General features: G+C 46.3%; 2 protein-coding genes across 5 annotated transcripts in view; one reads left to right on the forward strand and one right to left on the reverse strand.

Moving 5' to 3' along the window:
• Positions 1–17,105, reverse strand: part of Uvrag (UV radiation resistance associated) — a 227,097-nt gene that overhangs the window by 42,818 nt on the left and 167,174 nt on the right. For all 4 annotated transcript variants that reach the window (XM_075953312.1, XM_075953313.1, XM_075953314.1 and 1 more), the window contains one exon: positions 12,265–12,343. In XM_075953312.1, the coding sequence (XP_075809427.1) occupies positions 12,265–12,343 (79 nt within the window). The remainder of the gene's footprint in view (positions 1–12,264; positions 12,344–17,105) is intronic.
• On the forward strand, positions 13,858–14,362 carry LOC142837339 (small ribosomal subunit protein eS25). Its single transcript, XM_075952386.1, has one exon. The coding sequence runs from the start codon at positions 13,920–13,922 to the stop codon at positions 14,295–14,297; it is 378 nt and encodes a 125-aa protein (XP_075808501.1). The 5' UTR covers positions 13,858–13,919; the 3' UTR covers positions 14,298–14,362.

Raw genomic sequence — 17,105 nt, forward strand, 5'->3', positions numbered from 1 at the left:
GACTTGTCATTACGAGAGCTTATTAAAAGAAAGCAAAGCCTCACAAGTCTTTCGGAAGAATCCGAAGTGACATTACAAATAAAATCCAAAAAAATTTTTTTTGGCTTAGTTATACAAAGTAATTTCCTTCTTGTGGTTAGGTTGGCGGTCAGAGTTCAGCCATCTTTGGATAGAGTGACCGCCGCAATTAGTCTGTGGACGGCACAGACACAGGTTCTCCCACTCTTCTAATGAGCTTTGATTTCAGTGCTCGGCACAGGGGATTGACCTGTATTCAGCAAATGCCCACAGATTTACCACCGGCCTTTTGGGAAATCCCACACACTTGTAGGAATGTTGGAAGGAAAGACATCTGTCTAAAACCAGCCTGCTAGTCTGTGGAGAACTTATTACATGTCCTTAGGATGCTCACAAGTGCTGTTTCCTACGTCTCTTTCATAATATAAAGGGGGAAATTCCAGAAATGTTCCACACAGATTTCCTTCAGTCAAATTTTTAAAAATTCTTCTCCACAAAAAATTAGTCCAAGCCTGCTTCCACATCTGAAAATGAACTAATAACATGGGAATATTTTATGACGATCAGGTCTATAGAACTCACACATAAAAACCCACTCTGCCTACATATACACTATTGCAACCAATAAAAGCAGATATGCTAATCTGTGATACTAAGTAAACAAAAGGCTCTCCTTGACAATAAAACAATGCCTTCTGTGACCATCGATGACGTCTTCAGAGGCGACAAGCACTCGCCTGGCACAGTGCTCCACGCCCCCCCCACAGTGCTCCACGCCCCCCGGCACAGTGCTCCACGCCCCCCCCCCCCCCGCACAGTGCTCCATGCTCCCTGGCACTGCTGTCACACGGAGAAGCACGCCACACCCGACATGCAGGTGCAAGGACCGAGACAATAAAACAAACCCTGTGCAGTCACAGTTCAGTCTACAGACAGAGGTTTCTGGGTTCCGTGGGGTCCCCAGGAGCCCCTTTCCCACTACAACAGAGCCACAATTTGGTGCATAGTTTCCACTGCTAAACAATACTGTTGACCTTTGCCTGGTTTTGAGCTGTGTGTGGGGATCTCGTTCGATAGTGGACTCTGTCCTCGCCTTTGCCATGGTTTCATGGTGGCGAGGTCCTCCGTATGGAAACACACTGTGATAAATGATGGACATGTTACCGACAGATTTCAGCTGGGCTCCAGTCCTTGGCTAACGTGCACACTGCTGCTATAAACACTCTCATATACAGATGTTCAGCTTCACTGGATGGTGCCAAATTCTTTCTCTTTTTGAGACGGGGTTCTCATGTATCTCAGGATGGACTCAAACTTGCTACATTAGCCCAGGAGAAACCAGAATTTATGATTCTCCTGCTTTAAAGAGGTTGCCCTGCATCTTTAGGATTCGTTAGCTTTTCCTGCCTTCTGAAGCGGAGCACGATTATCTGGGCTGAGTCAGTTTGAGGCTGTGGCTGTGGCTGTGCAAATAAGGACTGGGTTCACTTCCTGGTCGGCACTGTCACTTCTCCCTGGCTTCGAGTTCCTTGTTTTTATGTGATAGGGCTCACGGCCTCTGTTGCGCCATGGTGTCTTCCTCTTCTTCTGAGCCGCTCTAAAGCCGTCTGTCTCTACAGCTGACAGTCCTGTTTAGCCTCCCAAATGCTGGCATCACAGGTATGAGCTACTACTATACCTGGCCTATATATTTATTCTCACATATAAGGCCAATATTACAGTGAAAAAATGAAGGAATACTGGAAATGGCCCTAATTTCCACCAATAAGGAAGCTGTTAAATTCACTGTGGTCCATCCGTACTATAGAACAACCTCCATATAGTTCTACTTACCAACAGAAACTGTATTTACAGTATAGTTAAATAGAAAAAGCAGGAAGTACAACATACTGCACAATCAAAAACTGTTTATTTAAAACTGTATCTATTTTAACTATGTACTCTGGGCACCACAGGTGCTGACCCAGGAATATCAGGAGTTTGAGACCAGTCCGATCTACACAGGTATGAGCCATGTCTCCACTTTTGAACAACAGGCACTCTGTATCAGACTGCCTGGGTTGGGTATCCATTTTTAGCTGTTATTCTATAAGCTATACATTTCCCACAAAGCACTGCTTTAATGATATCCCCCACTTTTTCCCACCTTAAGTGGAGTTTTGCACACAACCCAGGCTTGCCCTGAAGTCTCTATCCTCCTGTCTCAGCCTTGGGAGTGCTGGGATGATTACAGGAGTAGGCTACTACGCCCAGCTAAGTGCTTAGCCATTCCGCTATGCTGCCTTTCTATTAGTTAATCTTAATCTATTTTTTGGCTGTTTACTTGCTAAATTTACATTAATAAGGATACTAATTTTATTCTCATTGGAAACTCAAGCTTATAAATTTCCAAATATCTTATGTCTAAGCTATGCTGGTCAGTCTGATGCCAACTAAAATCAGACCAAATTCATTTTTCATATGGCTCATGATTCATTTCATAAGGCTCAATCAATCACAAAGAATCCAGCCATGATCCTTCTTTATTTCCTTTCCGCTGAGATGCATTCCCTGCATAGCTCCCTCTCAGCAGATGTCACTTGTGGAGGTGCTTTGAAAAGCCAGTCCCGCAGACTAAGAAGCTAAAATGAGTCTTGTAGAACTAGGACAGAGGAAGAAGAGGAGTCAGAGATGGGAAGCCTAGCAAGATGCTGGATGTACCCCTCAGCTCCAGTGCTGCCAGCTAGGAAGAAACCAGCGAGCATGGGCCCTGCTCTCAGAGTGTTCACCCAGTAGCTCTGTGGCTGAGTACGACAATGCCAACGCTTGTCGGGCTTCTGCGATCAACAGAGGCGGGATGTGTGAATGGGCGCTGCAATCAATCAACAGAGGCGGGATGTGTGAATGGGCGCTGCAATCAATCAACAGAGGCGGGATGTGTGAATGGGCGCTGCGATCAACAGAGGCGGGATGTGTGAATGGGCGCTGCGATCAACAGAGGCGGGATGTGTGAATGGGTGCTGCAATCAACGGAGGTGGGATGTGTGAATGGGCGCTGCAATCAATCAACAGAGGCGGGATATGTGAATGGGCGCTGCAATCAATCAACAGAGGCGGGATGTGTGAACGGGCGCTGCGATCAACAGAGGCGGGATGTGTGAATGGGCGCTGCAATCAACAGAGGCGGGATGTGTGAATGGGCGCTGCAATCAATCAACAGAGGCGGGATGTGTGAATGGGCGCTGCAATCAATCAACAGAGGCGGGATGTGTGAACGGGCGCTGCGATCAACAGAGGCGGGATGTGTGAATGGGCGCTGCAATCAACAGAGGCGGGATGTGTGAATGGGCGCTGCAATCAATCAACAGAGGCGGGATGTGTGAATGGGCGCTGCAATCAATCAACAGAGGCGGGATGTGTGAATGGGCGCTGCGATCAACAGAGGCGGGATGTGTGAACGGGCGCTGCGATCAACAGAGGCGGGATGTGTGAATGGGCGCTGCAATCAACAGAGGCGGGATATGTGAATGGGCGCTGCAATCAATCAACAGAGGCGGGATGTGTGAACGGGCGCTGCGATCAACAGAGGCGGGATGTGTGAATGGGCGCTGCAATCAATCAACAGAGGCGGGATGTGTGAATGGGCGCTGCTCCGGAAAGTGATATGAGGAGAGCTACAGTTCTGCTTTTCTAATTACAGACGACGTTCCTGGTGTGGGTTTCTCGTTTCAGTTTAAAGCTGGAAACAAGTCCAGTGATGTAAAGTCTTATCGGTGTATCATCCTCCTCCATACTTTTGGTAATTACAGCCAAAATAATACTTGAAATGTCTAGGAAATTGCTTAATAACTGATGATAGTTCTTTTAAAAGTTAACATGTGAGTGGATAAACATTCAATCAATCATTTAAAGCACAAAACATGCAATCAACCTCTCTAAGTTCAAAATGAAAATCTTAGAGAACCATATATATCTTTCTGTCAAAAAATCTTCATTTAAATATATATCCCCTGTATTTAAATACACATTCACTATGCACGTGTGCACCCACATGGCCAGACAAAGACGAAGGAAGGAAGTGCTGGGATTAAAGATGTGCGATCCCAACTTCTGGGATCGCCTTTGTGTGAGCTCTGTTTCTCTTTTAGAACCAACAGAGATCTCTGCCTCTGTCTGCTGAGTCCTGGGATTAAAGGTGTGTGCCACCACTCCCTGGCCAGTCTCTAGTGGCTTAGCTCTGCACTCTGATCTTCCAGCAAGCTTTATTTGTTTTTTTTTATCGCATTTTCTTTTTATATTTAATACATTTTAATTAAAATGTAATTACATCACTATCTCTTTCCCCTCCCTCCCTTTTTTTCTTTTTTTTTAAATTTTTTTTATTGATAAAAGGAGAATAAAGAAAAGAAAGAAAAAAAAAACAAATTTCCACCTCCTCCCAGCCTCCCATTTCCTTCCCCCTCCTCCCATTCTTCTCCCCCTCCTAAGCTTTATTTGTTAAAACACAAACAAAGTATCACCACAGTTCACAACAGCAATATTATAATAAACAAAAGGTCAAAACCATTCAAATAAGCATCAGCTCACGAACCTAAGTATGGTTCACCTCTGTATGTCTTGTAATAGGCAAAATGACTTGCCAATAAAAAGAACATCTGATTCATGTTCCATTATGTTATGCTAAGCAAAAGAAGCCAGTCACAAAAGACCCCCAATCTTATGACTCCATCATCATGTAATGTCCAGAATAGTCAAATTCACAGAACAGAAAGCGGAAGGGGCTCTGGGAAATGGGTATAGGGTTCCTTTTTGGGGACAACAACAAGGTCCTAAATTGACTGTGTTTGAAGGAACATTATTTGCCAAATATTAAAGGACGGTGAGGCTGGGGAGAGGCTCAGTGGGTGAAGGGCTGGATGTGCAAGCAGGAGGACCCGGGTTCAGATCTCCATGTAAGAATGTGTGCCTGTAACCTCAGTGTTTAGGGGAAGGCGGAGATGGAGGATCCTTGGGGCTTGTTGACCAGCGGTCTAAAATAAGCGATGAGCTTTCCAGGATCACAGGGAGACTCTGTCTCACACAACAGTAAGGAGATTAGTAGAGGAAAACACGCAGTGTTGACTTTTGGCCGCCACATGTGTGTGAAACGGGTTGCTACATCAACACGTATGTGTGTGTACACCAAGCTACTGGGTTTTATGCTTTCCATGGGTGAACTGTAAGGCACGTCAATTACATCTTAGTAAAGTCGTTTTAAGAATTTTAAATATGAGCTTTCACTACATTATTGCCAAATTTTTGTTGGCAGCATGGGGGAACATTTTGACTATGAAAATACTCTTAGAGGGCTGGGGACTGCGGCTCACGGTGGTGTGCTCGGTGAGCACGTGTGGTCCCATGTTCAATCCCCAGCACTAGTGGGGAAAAAGAAAGAGCAACCTTTGGAATATGTATTCCTAATTCCCAGGAGACTCACAAAATTAAATGCATTTCTCCCTGTGTCATATATATTGAACTCTATGCTGGAGAGGCGTGCACAGATTTAAGTCACCAATAGGCAGGCTGATCCTGGCCAGCCATGTACTGTGGGCACCAGTGAGTGCTAGAGAAAGACCATGACCTCACAGGACATGGCTTGTTTAAAAGGAGAGGGTACTTCCACTTTCTATAAAGTCTATAAATTCGTGGGGACAGGAAGGGACAGAGTAACAGGGACAGCCATGGAGACCCCGGGCAAGCACACGTATTGCTGTAATGAGCACCAGTCCAAAGGTCTTAATTGTTGTTTTACTTAACTCTTGGCACAGAGATAATGGTCTATGCGGAATCCACAGAGTGGCCTGAATTCTAAAAAAAGAACAATCACCATCAAGCTAGAGGAAATACTTAATCTGGAACAATGTGACAGGCTTGTGAAGCTACAGAGATCGCCACACGAGCAGTTCCAGATCTCTAACACAGACATGAGATGGTCATAGGGTTGAAATCACACCAAAGTCCTTACAGTCAACTGAACCTAAGTTGTCATGGCTGTTTATAAAGTGTATCCCTTAGGTCCTCAGTCCCTCAGCTTTTGGGGAGGAAGGAGAGGGCCTGGTTTTAAAACAGCCAAAGAGATGGTGTAGAGTCCACAGGGGGCTGCTGAGCCGCTGTGTGCACCGGAACTCAGTGGGTAGGTCTGGTCTCAACACCAGGATTGACGTCTGGGGCCGATACATGCATCTGGTCCCATTAGGGAGTGAGCAGCTGAGGGCTTTCGCAGGAAGTCCACATGGCCGCAGTGTCTAGGACAGCGATTCAAAGGCTTTGGTCTCCTTTACACTCTGAAAATCAGTGAGGGCCCCCAAAGACATTTTGAGTATGTAGGCCACATCTATGCTAGCATTTGATATATTGGAAATGAGAACTATTAATTCACTAAAAAATAACAGGAGCTAGAGAGATGGCTGAGCAATTAACAACACTGCTGATCCCACAGAGGACCTGGGCTCAGTTCAGGCAGCTCACAGCTGCAGCTCCAGCTCTGGGACCTGATACTACTCCAGCCTCCATGTGTGCAAGGTTTACACGCACATACGCGTAAAAATAAATTTTAGAGAAACAATGAAATCTATTACTTTAAATGAAAACAACTGAAGTTTGATTTTTCTGCATTCATTTTCTTACCATGTTGCTCTGTAAGAAAATCCAGCCTTACCTACATCTACAGCTAGAAGACAGAGGCGTATCTAACAATCTTCAAGGACCTGGAGGTAATTTATGAGAAACACAGAGTCTTGTGAAAGCGGTTCACAATCTTAGACACTGCAGTTCTTTAATTGGTCTTTCTCGCTGTTGAAGGATCCTGACCCGTGCATGACTTCATATGTAAGGGCCATTTTGAAAACTTAGCTTATAGAGCATATATGTGGCCTATATAATATCTGACAAAACAAAACAGCTGTTAGGACTGGAAAGCTGCCAGTCCTGGTGGCAAACGCAGGTCTTTTGCTGCTGCTGCTGTTGAAGGCAGGGTCTTGCTATCTCGCCTCCCGTGTGCTATCACGAATGTGTGCTGCCATGCCTGGCTCTGAAATTCAAAATCTTGAGTTTTATCATCAGTTCATTTCCTTTAAGGGCAGGCCCACTTCATTCATTTTTGAAAAAATGTTTGTCAAATACCCAAAGTCTGAAGGACCGCTCTCTGATGCCAGAGGCTGCTGCGTGAGAAAGTGTCAGTTCAGCTGGTGACTCAAATGCCTCTTGTGATCCTTGGGCCACACAGAGCGAGCCATGCAGGGCCCCTTCCCATGACACAGACTATCAGGAAGGCGCGTGGGAATTTTACATATCCAGCATACTCTACTGCCTCACCATGGGCATTTTTAAAAAAAACTATTTTGTTTTGGAAAGACAGTTCAGCGGTTGGGAGCACTGGCTGCTCTTGCAGAGGACCCAGGCTCGATTCCCAGCGCCCGCATGGCAGCTCATAACTATTTGTACCTCCAGTTCCAAAAGCCCTGATGCCCTTTTCTGGCTTCCAGGGGCACGTGCATGGAATACAAGGAACACGTGTGTAAGTGCGCATATGAATGCAGAGACCTGCAATTGATGTTAGGTGTCAGTAGCTTCCACTTGATTTCCCGAGGCGGGATCTCCTGGACAGTTTATTTAGCTAGCCAGCTTGAGCTGGGGGTCTAGCCTCCGCCGCCTGACTGCTGGGATTACAGGCAGTGGCCACGCCGGGCTGGCTTTTATGTGGTTTCTGAGGTCCTCACACTCGTATGAGTGGTATGAACAGTAACACACACTATCCTTTATGCCACACTGGCCAGTGTTCTGCAGGTGAACAAAGAGCTGGGCTTTCTCCCTGCCCCTGCCTTATGTGGAGCCGCTGTCCTCAAAGCCTCTGAGACATGGAGAGACCAGACGTTTGTTTCTGTCATCCAGAAGCATCTTTTTTCCATCACCTTCTTTTGGATTTGTTTTGTTTCTTTGGGAAAGGGTCTCCTGTAGCTCACCCTGTAGCTCAGGCCTGGAACTCTCTCCTGTCTCTACCTCCCCAGTGTGGAGAAGAGAATCAGAAGTTCAAGGTTATCTCCAGCAACACATGGAGTTTGAGGCCACCCTGTTTCAATGTACCCCCAACAGCAACATCCAAATATACAGTTCCAGAAACCAGATTTTAACCTCCCCAATACAACCGAATGAAAGCGAGCACAGCCACAAGTTACTTCCTAAACCCCACAGCCCTCCCAGTTTGGAAGGGGAACTGGACGCATTTCTGCTCGCTTCTGATCCTTCCCTGTTCACTTCCCGCTTCCGTGTGCTCCTGTGCCTCCCATATCAACTTCTTAACTGCTGGGCCGTCTCTCCAGCCCTGTTATCAGCTTCTAAATGTGACTTCCACTGCATGCCCCCCTCTTTTCAGCTATCTTGTTCCTGTTAACCTCACCTGGTTCCATAGATCTAAACAATACACACTGGTTTCTTTCCCCAGATTTCCATCATAGCACTGACTACAGCAATGGATTCCAACCCATGTATCCCTTTGTCCTCTTAATGAACCCATCCCGATTTCTAAAAAGCAACCTGGACTTAACTCCCAAAGCAGATTTGCTTCCTTCATCTCTGGATTCCTCCTTTTAAAATAAATAGCATTATTTCTCATACATAAGACCCAGACCCCAATCTTGATAATTTCTTTCTCCCTTAATTCCCGTAGTCAGCCCATGAATTCATCCCCCACATGGTATCTCTTCGTTTGTGCCTAGCCTGCTGACCAGCAGAGTATGAATGAACAAATGCCATCGTCCCTCGTTTGTGAGTTCAGAAACAGGCTGAGGCTTTCCCTGTGCCCCCTAAAGGTTCCCCTGTCCTATGGTCCCTTATGTTTTATGAAGTGAGGAGTTTATTGAGAGAAGGGTAAAGAGGAGGGAAGAGAGAGAGACAGGGGAGGGGGAGCAGAGACCCGCTCGCCTCTTCAGAAGAACAGGGCTTACGCTCCAGCCACGTGCACCTCTTCTTTTCCCAGCCCTGGCCTTTGCCCCTGCTGTGGCCGTGGCCTTACGGAAAGGAACTTCCCGTCCCTTATTCTTTGCACAGCTGGTTTCTCAGCCGTCATCCAGGCCTTAGCGCAACAACTACTTCCTCGATAAGGCTTGCTTGGCAGCCTTGTCGAAAGCAGGTCCCTCTCCAGTTATTTTCTATTATGTTACTTAATCTCTAGCACGTTACTTACTACATCTGAAATGCTTTTATTTACCATACGCCTTTGCCCATTCAACTAGAAGTAGAACGAAGCAAGAATCTTTGTTTCTTGGTAGTAGTGGGCGTGGAACCCAGAGCCTTGAAACTTATTAGGCATGAGCTCCATGAACTGAGCTACACCCCCAGGCACAGACACCCCATTTTAAAATAATTAATGCTAATTATGCTAATTATACTACACTTGGGAGTGTTCTTGAATTTTTTTTTTAGACTTGTTACTAGCTCCAGCTGGCCTAGAACTTACTATGTGGTCCAAGCTGGTCTGGAGTTCACAGCGATCCTCCTGTCTCAGTCTCCCTAGCGTGAGGATTCCAGGCACGGGCTGCAATGCAGGACTCGGGCCTCAGCATCTCCTGCTGCCCATCAGCGAAGGCTGTCTGCTACTGAGGGGCACTGGCTCTGGACAGACGTGAGCGGCCGCTGCTGCCACAGACATTGTGCTGGACTTACTCGCACACGTACACCTCAGACTGCGGTGGCAAGCAGAGGGCAGGTGGGCTCTCTGCTCTTCCCATGGTATTTCAGGGTTCTGCTTGAAGGCCTGTGCTTTCAGAACCCGGGCTGGCCGGATCCCAAATCCTAAAGTAACAAATATTACTAAGTTCTGTCATTTCCTCCCCCAGAAAAGTGGTTTTACTATGACTTCTGGTTGTGGTGAAAGGTCCTATTGACTATTCAAACCCTCAGCCATGGTGCGGATGCGGCATTAAATGACTTCACTCCTTTTCTCTGGCACTTTCACACACGCCGGCCCTGTCATCCACCTCCACTAACGTGGCCTGTAAATCACAGAGGTGGGGCTGTCTTAAGGGCAGGGCTTGTTCACATCTCTAGAGATGCGGTAGAAACGGGACTGGCAGAGAAGACAGATTCTTCTTTGACAACATGTGCTACAGTATCCAGATAATCCTTCCAAGGCTACACACACTGGATGGCTGAGACTGGCTTACGAACCACAGTTATTAATAGCTTTATTACAAATCGGAACGTGGAAAAGTGATGCCAGGAAGGTCGAAACAAAAAGAAACTTTCCCAAACTTCTTGGGGCCACAAATTTACTAAGTTTCTTTCGTGTGCTTAAAAGTGGCTTCCTGCACAATATTTCAAAGCTACAGAAGTCTGTCTGGAAGAAACAAAAAGACACCAGGGAGCAAGTGACAATCTCCTAGGGCAGACAAGCTATTGCCCGCCCCTAAAGAATACAAAGCTAAACACACGATCACCACAGGTAGGCTACTTCTCACGCAGATGAGAACATTGGTTGACATGCACTGTGGTCTGGGCTTGGTTAGGAAGTCAGGGGCTACTTGGGAAGTGCTCCCTTTGTGAGCTGAAGCTCAACGCGGCCACACACAGGCAGCTTCCACTTGGCCTTCCAGCTGGGCTACTCTTAGCGTCTCTGTATACCACTTTCCATTTCTGCTGGGAACAAGACATGTCCACGCAGTCTTGAGTTTGACGCTGATGTATATTTATGAGAGATAAGCATATTTATTTATTTATTTATTTGATCCCGGTGCTGTAGCAGGGCAGGCTGCACCTGGAAGCTTCCAAATCTAGTGCCTACATGCACAGGGCAAAATCCAGCAGCAGAAACACAGGGCAGGAGAGAACCTCTGAACTCATACTAGAAATGTGTTCTTCTAAGCAGCACTGCTTTTACTGTTAGACAAACTGTGTGTATGCTCTCTCCGTACGCTCTCTGTACATACGCTCTCTCCGCTCCAGCTGAGCACCCTGGACAAGCTGGCTGATTCGCTTATTTACTAATTTACTTCGACTTCCTTGGTGTGACACTAGTGGTGCTTTGGGACTAGACCCGCATGTCAGTGCATGGTCTTTTCCAGGAACGACAGAACTATGACAGATGTGAGTGAGCCAGACAGCCTTGATACTAAAGTCCCGCTTCTTTGACAGAAATGCCTTTCTGCTGAAAACAGAGGGAGGAAAAGCATCAATGGTGGGAAGAAGGGCCCGAGGAAGGCGAGTCACGGGCAGAGCCTGTGTGTGTGGCCCTAGCATGAAGGTGAGGGTGAAAGTGGTGTGATCCCGAGCGTGTGGAGCCTGGGCTAGGAAGCAAGTGGTTAATGCAGTGTGGCAAACTAGAAACGGGATCCAATTTCAGACAAGGATAACGATCTTCATAAAAAGCACATTTCAAAAACCCAACATTAAACTCAAGTTGTTGTGGAGAAGGAAAACGAAGATAACACATATGGAAGAATAATTCCAGTCTGATTGGCTTTTAGACTCATATGGAGGAAAGGCCACTGAGGCTCGTAAAAGCGAAGCATCACAAAACTTATTACTTGTGTAAAATGCAAAGGTCCGAGGGCCCAGCTGACAATGTCTTCAAGGAAGAGTGAACTGTGGCTACAGCACCACATGGTGCTGCTCCGACGGTGTCCAAAGGCAAGGAGAGCACCCAAGCAGGCCTTCCTCTGCAGCTGAAAAATTCGTGGAACGCCGACCTCTTGACGTAGAGCCAACTGCACTAAAGAAATGCTATGGATTGCTTTCAGGAAACACAGACTCAGGCATCTGGTGCCCATCCTATGGTCTGTGGACAGACACGACGCGATGGGACGCTGAGGCAGCCACAAGAATCCAAGATGGGTTGGAAAGAACACAGGCTTGGTCTTTCCCTTTGGGCCCCGGATAATGAGGTGAGGAGACCATTACGGACTTGCCAAAAGCACTAAACTTTTACTTCATAAACAATAACACAAAACGAGTCCCCAGAAGTGGTCTAAGAGGAGAAAGCTATTAGCAATCAAGCAGCAGAGCCAAGGGATTATTCAGACCACACATTCAAGCCCAGGCCTTCCAGGAGGAGCTTAGAAAAGGGCGGCTACAGTCAGAGATTCCAACACAGACCCACCGAGTCTCCGAACTCAGGCTGACATCACAGAATAAGACAGTGGCCGACAAACAGCACTGCCCTGTAACTGTTGGCTGAGGTAGGTGATTATGGAGAGAGGGTTAACAATGGAGCCAGAGAAATGAGAGGTCACTTACCTGGGCTATGTTCTTGTTCAGAAGGTAGACGCCGTAATCAAACTGCAGCTTCTCTCCTCCCTTCGGATACAGTGGAAACCTAAGGAAGGTAAACAAAGATGAGAAATTCTCAAGAACAGGTACAATGACCTGCACACTGTTGATGGAAGCAGAAGTTTCGTAGGCGCAGCACAAACATTTTGTGATTAAACTTAACCGCGGAGTTGGATGTGGTTGCTGCAATTTACCACTGTTGTAAGGGACAACAGCTGCCAATTTTACATGGAGACACTGACCACAAAACAGGGATGCGGACACCAGTGACCCACACCCCCAAGAAGCTGAGCCTCTGCTTCCTGTTAAGGGCCAGGATCGCATCAGCCCACGACACAGATCCTCCAGGTATTCTTCCTAATACCTTGGCCCTGACATTGCAACTTCTAGAACTAAATGGGAAAGGAAGATTAAGGGGAAACATCAAACTTAAGAGCAATATACAAGGTTATTTCTCTTAAGGTGTCCAGTCAAAATTAATGCCAAGGATGAGTCCAAGTTTATTTAAAATGCATTCCTTTTGCAAGGCCAGCTATTTGGAATCGATGTGGGCGTGGTAATGTATTCATGCCATGAGCTCTCAGGGATGAATGTACATTGTGACCCGCCTCATGGAGGCAACGAGGAGGGAGCTCAAGATGGGGCGGTATTTGAAGGAAAGTCTTTCTCTCATGAGGTCCCTTTCTTCCCCGTGCACATTAGGAAGAAGTCAATGCACTTACAGCTGTTTGCTCTCCCTTCCTGGCTCTCAAGATAAAGCCTAAGTGTGATGATCTGAAACAGAGTTCCCCCCAGAATGATCAGGTACCAGTACTTGCTGTTTTTTCTTAACAGCAGCCATGCTATCTGATGAAAACTCAGAGTGGTTTGAATTTGTATTGCCCCGATGGCCAAGGGTGTTTGGCATTGTTTTAATTGTTTATTAGCCATTTCTAAATCATTTTTGAGACTACCTGTTTATTAGCCCATTTTTCGACATGGCTGATAGGACTACAAACACTCTAGCCACTACGGAACTCTGGAGGATCTCAAGAAGCTACATGTGCAACGCCATTCTGGGTACATATCTGACCACCGTTAAGCCAGCACACTACAGACATGCTCCCACACCTACGTTTACGGCAGCAGCACCACGAAAGCCAGTGACGCGATCAACCAGATGAATGGATAAAGAAAATGTGGTTATGCACACGATCGGACTTTCTTCGGCCACCAAGAACAACAACATTATGCTACTTTCAGGAGAATGACTAAGACAGGAAATCACTATATTAAATTAGATAATCTAGGTACAGAAAGACAAATATCACTTCTCTGTCCATCTGTCATCACGAATAACACGAAAGAAGAAAGGAGACTGAGGGGAGAAGGGAAGGGGTGGATGGCTAGAGGAAGGAGGGGGATGAATGCAGACAAAGTTCAGGATGTATCTGAACCCCAACATGGCAGACAATGAACATATACCAATTAAGAAGAGACCAACCACAACTCAGAGCCATGAAGCCAAAGACATCTCGCTTGGTTGTGCAATTTGGAGTCCTCTCAGGAAAAACAGGACCCTTCCTTTTTTCTCGACATCTTAGGGAGGCTGCTGTGGTCGTCGCCACTCTCCGAACTTCATCATGCCGCCCAAGGATGACAAGAAGAAGAAAGATGCCGGAAAGTCGGCCAAAAAAGACAAAGACCCAGTAAATAAGTCCGGTGGCAAGGCCAAAAAGAAGAAGTGGTCCAAAGGCAAAGTTCGGGACAAGCTCAACAATCTAGTCCTGTTTGACAAGGCTACATACGACAAACTCTGTAAGGAAGTGCCCAACTATAAACTTATTACTCCAGCCGTGGTCTCTGAGAGACTGAAGATTCGCGGTTCCTTGGCCAGGGCAGCTCTTCAGGAGCTCCTTAGTAAAGGGCTTATCAAGCTGGTTTCAAAGCACAGAGCCCAAGTAATTTACACCAGAAACACAAAGGGTGGAGATGCCCCAGCTGCTGGTGAAGATGCATGAACAGGTTCAATCAGCTGTACTTTTGGAAAAATAAAACTTTATTAAATCAAAAAAAAAAAGAATAACAGGACCACAGTGAAACGAAGGGAGTAATTACTAACTTTCACTTTGATTGTCCCAACTGCCTAAAGAAAAAAAAGCATTTAAAAAAAGAGCCTGGAGGGGATAATATTTTCACGTAAAATAAAAGAAGGAAGCGCAACGTAAAAGCTTGCTATTACATTCTCAAGAGCTATGGTTTCATAGGCTCTAAAAGGTAAATCTGGTGTTCTGTAAAATCATAGGCACTGGGGAGTGAGAAGGTCGTGAACTAAAACTGTACTAAAGGAAACCAAATGTCTTAGACACCCATCAAGAACGCAGCACTTGGCATTCAACTGCCACAGTAAAACAGAAACTAGGACGCGTGAGGATCCCCAGGAGAGAGGGATAAAAATGACAGCGAGGGCAGGATGAGCAAGGCAACACCAGTTTTGTTAGTTTTGTTTCTGCAAGGTGCCTGGGAACCCTTCACACACGGTCTAGGGTGCAAGGAAACTCCCTATTTGTAGACATAACAATGAGGTCTTTAGAGGAAACTCTCCGCTGTAGGGTTTTCTATGAGCTTCCCCATGCGGGTAGACTCTCGGAAGAGGACTCCCAACCCAAAGTTATCCATCTCTGCTTTCAAGTTACAAATCCAGAAACTCATACACATTAGAGTGAACTGAGCTCAGCGCATGCTGAGAACCAAAGCTCTACATTAGTGCAAGCTGGGTCTCACAGATTTGACTTTATTAAGACTGCTCTGGGACTCTGTGGAGGATCCACAGGTGTGTGTGTGACATGAAAAGACCAGAGTGACTAGAGCCAAAGGTTGGAGCAGGGTGACTTGGGGAATTCTCCTTCTACACTCTTAGCAGGTCACTTCACACGGAACACCGTGTTTATAACTGTCACGGGCGTCTCCTGCTGCCGAGGCACATGGGTTTCTGAACCTCCTCAGCAACCTAGAAGTGTGACATCCACGGAGAACCACCAAGCCTGTCACCATCAGGGCATAAGATAGGAACCAAAGGGATTTCTACCCCAATTAAATTTGTGAGGCAGGACTGCTTAGATACGAACTGAGCCACACAATCAGAAAAGCATCCTTAACAGCACCAAAGGACTTTTATTATGGGGGATATCACAGCCAGCGTGGTGAAGCACACCTGTGAACCCAGCGTCTAAGAGGGTTGCAAGTTCAAGGTCAGCATGGACTACATAGCAAGACTTGCCTTAAAAAACCCAACCAACCAAACAAAAAACAGAAAGGAGAGGACAACATTAAAAAACTGTACCACAAAGCAATACTTACTATTAATACATTCAATGTAAATTATTAATACCACACACAACTAAATAGCCAATATTAATTTTACAACTTATATGCACTTCCAAGTTCTATTAGGTTTGCACCTACTGCACACAGTGAAAAATCATGGGAGCAGAAAGCAATGAACACAGCATGTGTGGAATTAGTCCATCTGAGGTCATTGCCACTGCGGCCCAGCAGAGGAGGAGGAGGAGGCTTCGGTACGGGAGCATAACTTTGCAAGCCTAACTTTGTCTCCTACGTCTGGTCTCACCACTTTGAGGGATCAAATCATCCTAGCCCAGCCTTTCCCCAGTCACCTCGGTTTGTAATTTTAGTTAATCCATGTCTCTTAGTTCACGGCTAGCTCTCACAGGATAGACACTGGCTCTTTGGCTGAAAAACTGACCTAAAACTTACTACGTAGCTCAGGCTGGCCTCAAACTCATGGCAATCCTCCCGATCAGCCTCCTGAGTATTAAGATTATAGGCATGAGCTTATATAAGGGGTGGACATCTTAGAGATAGGCCTGATTTTGCTCTTCTTTTGCCTTCACTAATGGACACCAAACAAATATTTTTTGAATTAAAGGAACAGATCATGTGTGAAAATGATCTGGGGCTCATTATACAGTCATTTCAAAATGAGGGCAAACTTGTGACAGGACTCCCCAGATGCTAATGTGACCCCAGTGGGATTAGCAGCGAGGCTAAACCTGGGGATGGATGTGCAAGTGACAACCACTTGACTTTGCAACAGTGTCACCATTATTTCAAAGAAACCCATGTCTTGGTCACCTATTTAGCAAGTGGAAGAGACATGACCTCATTTCTCGGTCATCAGGGATAAATGCAGCATTCTCCCTTCTCTGTGTCCGTCAGAGGCACACCCAGGATGACTGATCAGGAGAACGCCAGCCAGCTGAGAGCAAGGCTGGAAGGACCAGGGGTGTTCATCTCGGAGGACAGAGCATCAGCCCCTTCACAGACACACAGCGCCAGGTCTGCTCTGCATGGCTTCGGCCACCGGGTAGTGGAGTGCAAGCTGATTTGGTCTCACCACAGCCATATAAAAATCATAAAAACCCTGGGTACAGGTGACCAGTCATAAATAGGGAACATAGAAAGGACAGAGGGTAGAACACTGGCCACCCAAAAAGTAGGTCTGGATCCCAATTCCCAGAACTTGTGAGTGTGGCCTCATTTGGGAAAGGGGTCCCCAAATACTAAAGGATCTCAGGATGAGATCACTTTTGATTATCCGGGTGGGCCTCAATCCAGCAGGCATGCTCGCAGGGGGAATGGCAGAGGAGAGATCACGTGACTCTACAGCCGTAGCCAGGAAATGTCTAGAAGCTTGGAAATGGGAAAATAGGTGGGTGGCCCTACAGACACCTCAGTCTTGGACTTGGGATACATTTCTGGTCTTTTAAGCCATCACGTTTGTGGCAATTGATGAAAGCCCTAGAAAC

Source organism: Microtus pennsylvanicus, chromosome 18, assembly GCF_037038515.1.
Source record: "Microtus pennsylvanicus isolate mMicPen1 chromosome 18, mMicPen1.hap1, whole genome shotgun sequence".
NCBI classification, from domain to species: domain Eukaryota; kingdom Metazoa; phylum Chordata; class Mammalia; order Rodentia; family Cricetidae; genus Microtus; species Microtus pennsylvanicus.

What these genes read in the sequence shown, in the direction of transcription:
- LOC142837339 (XM_075952386.1), top strand. Translation starts at nt 13,920, where the DNA reads ATGCCGCCCAAGGATGACAAGAAGAAGAAAGATGCCGGAAAGTCGGCC.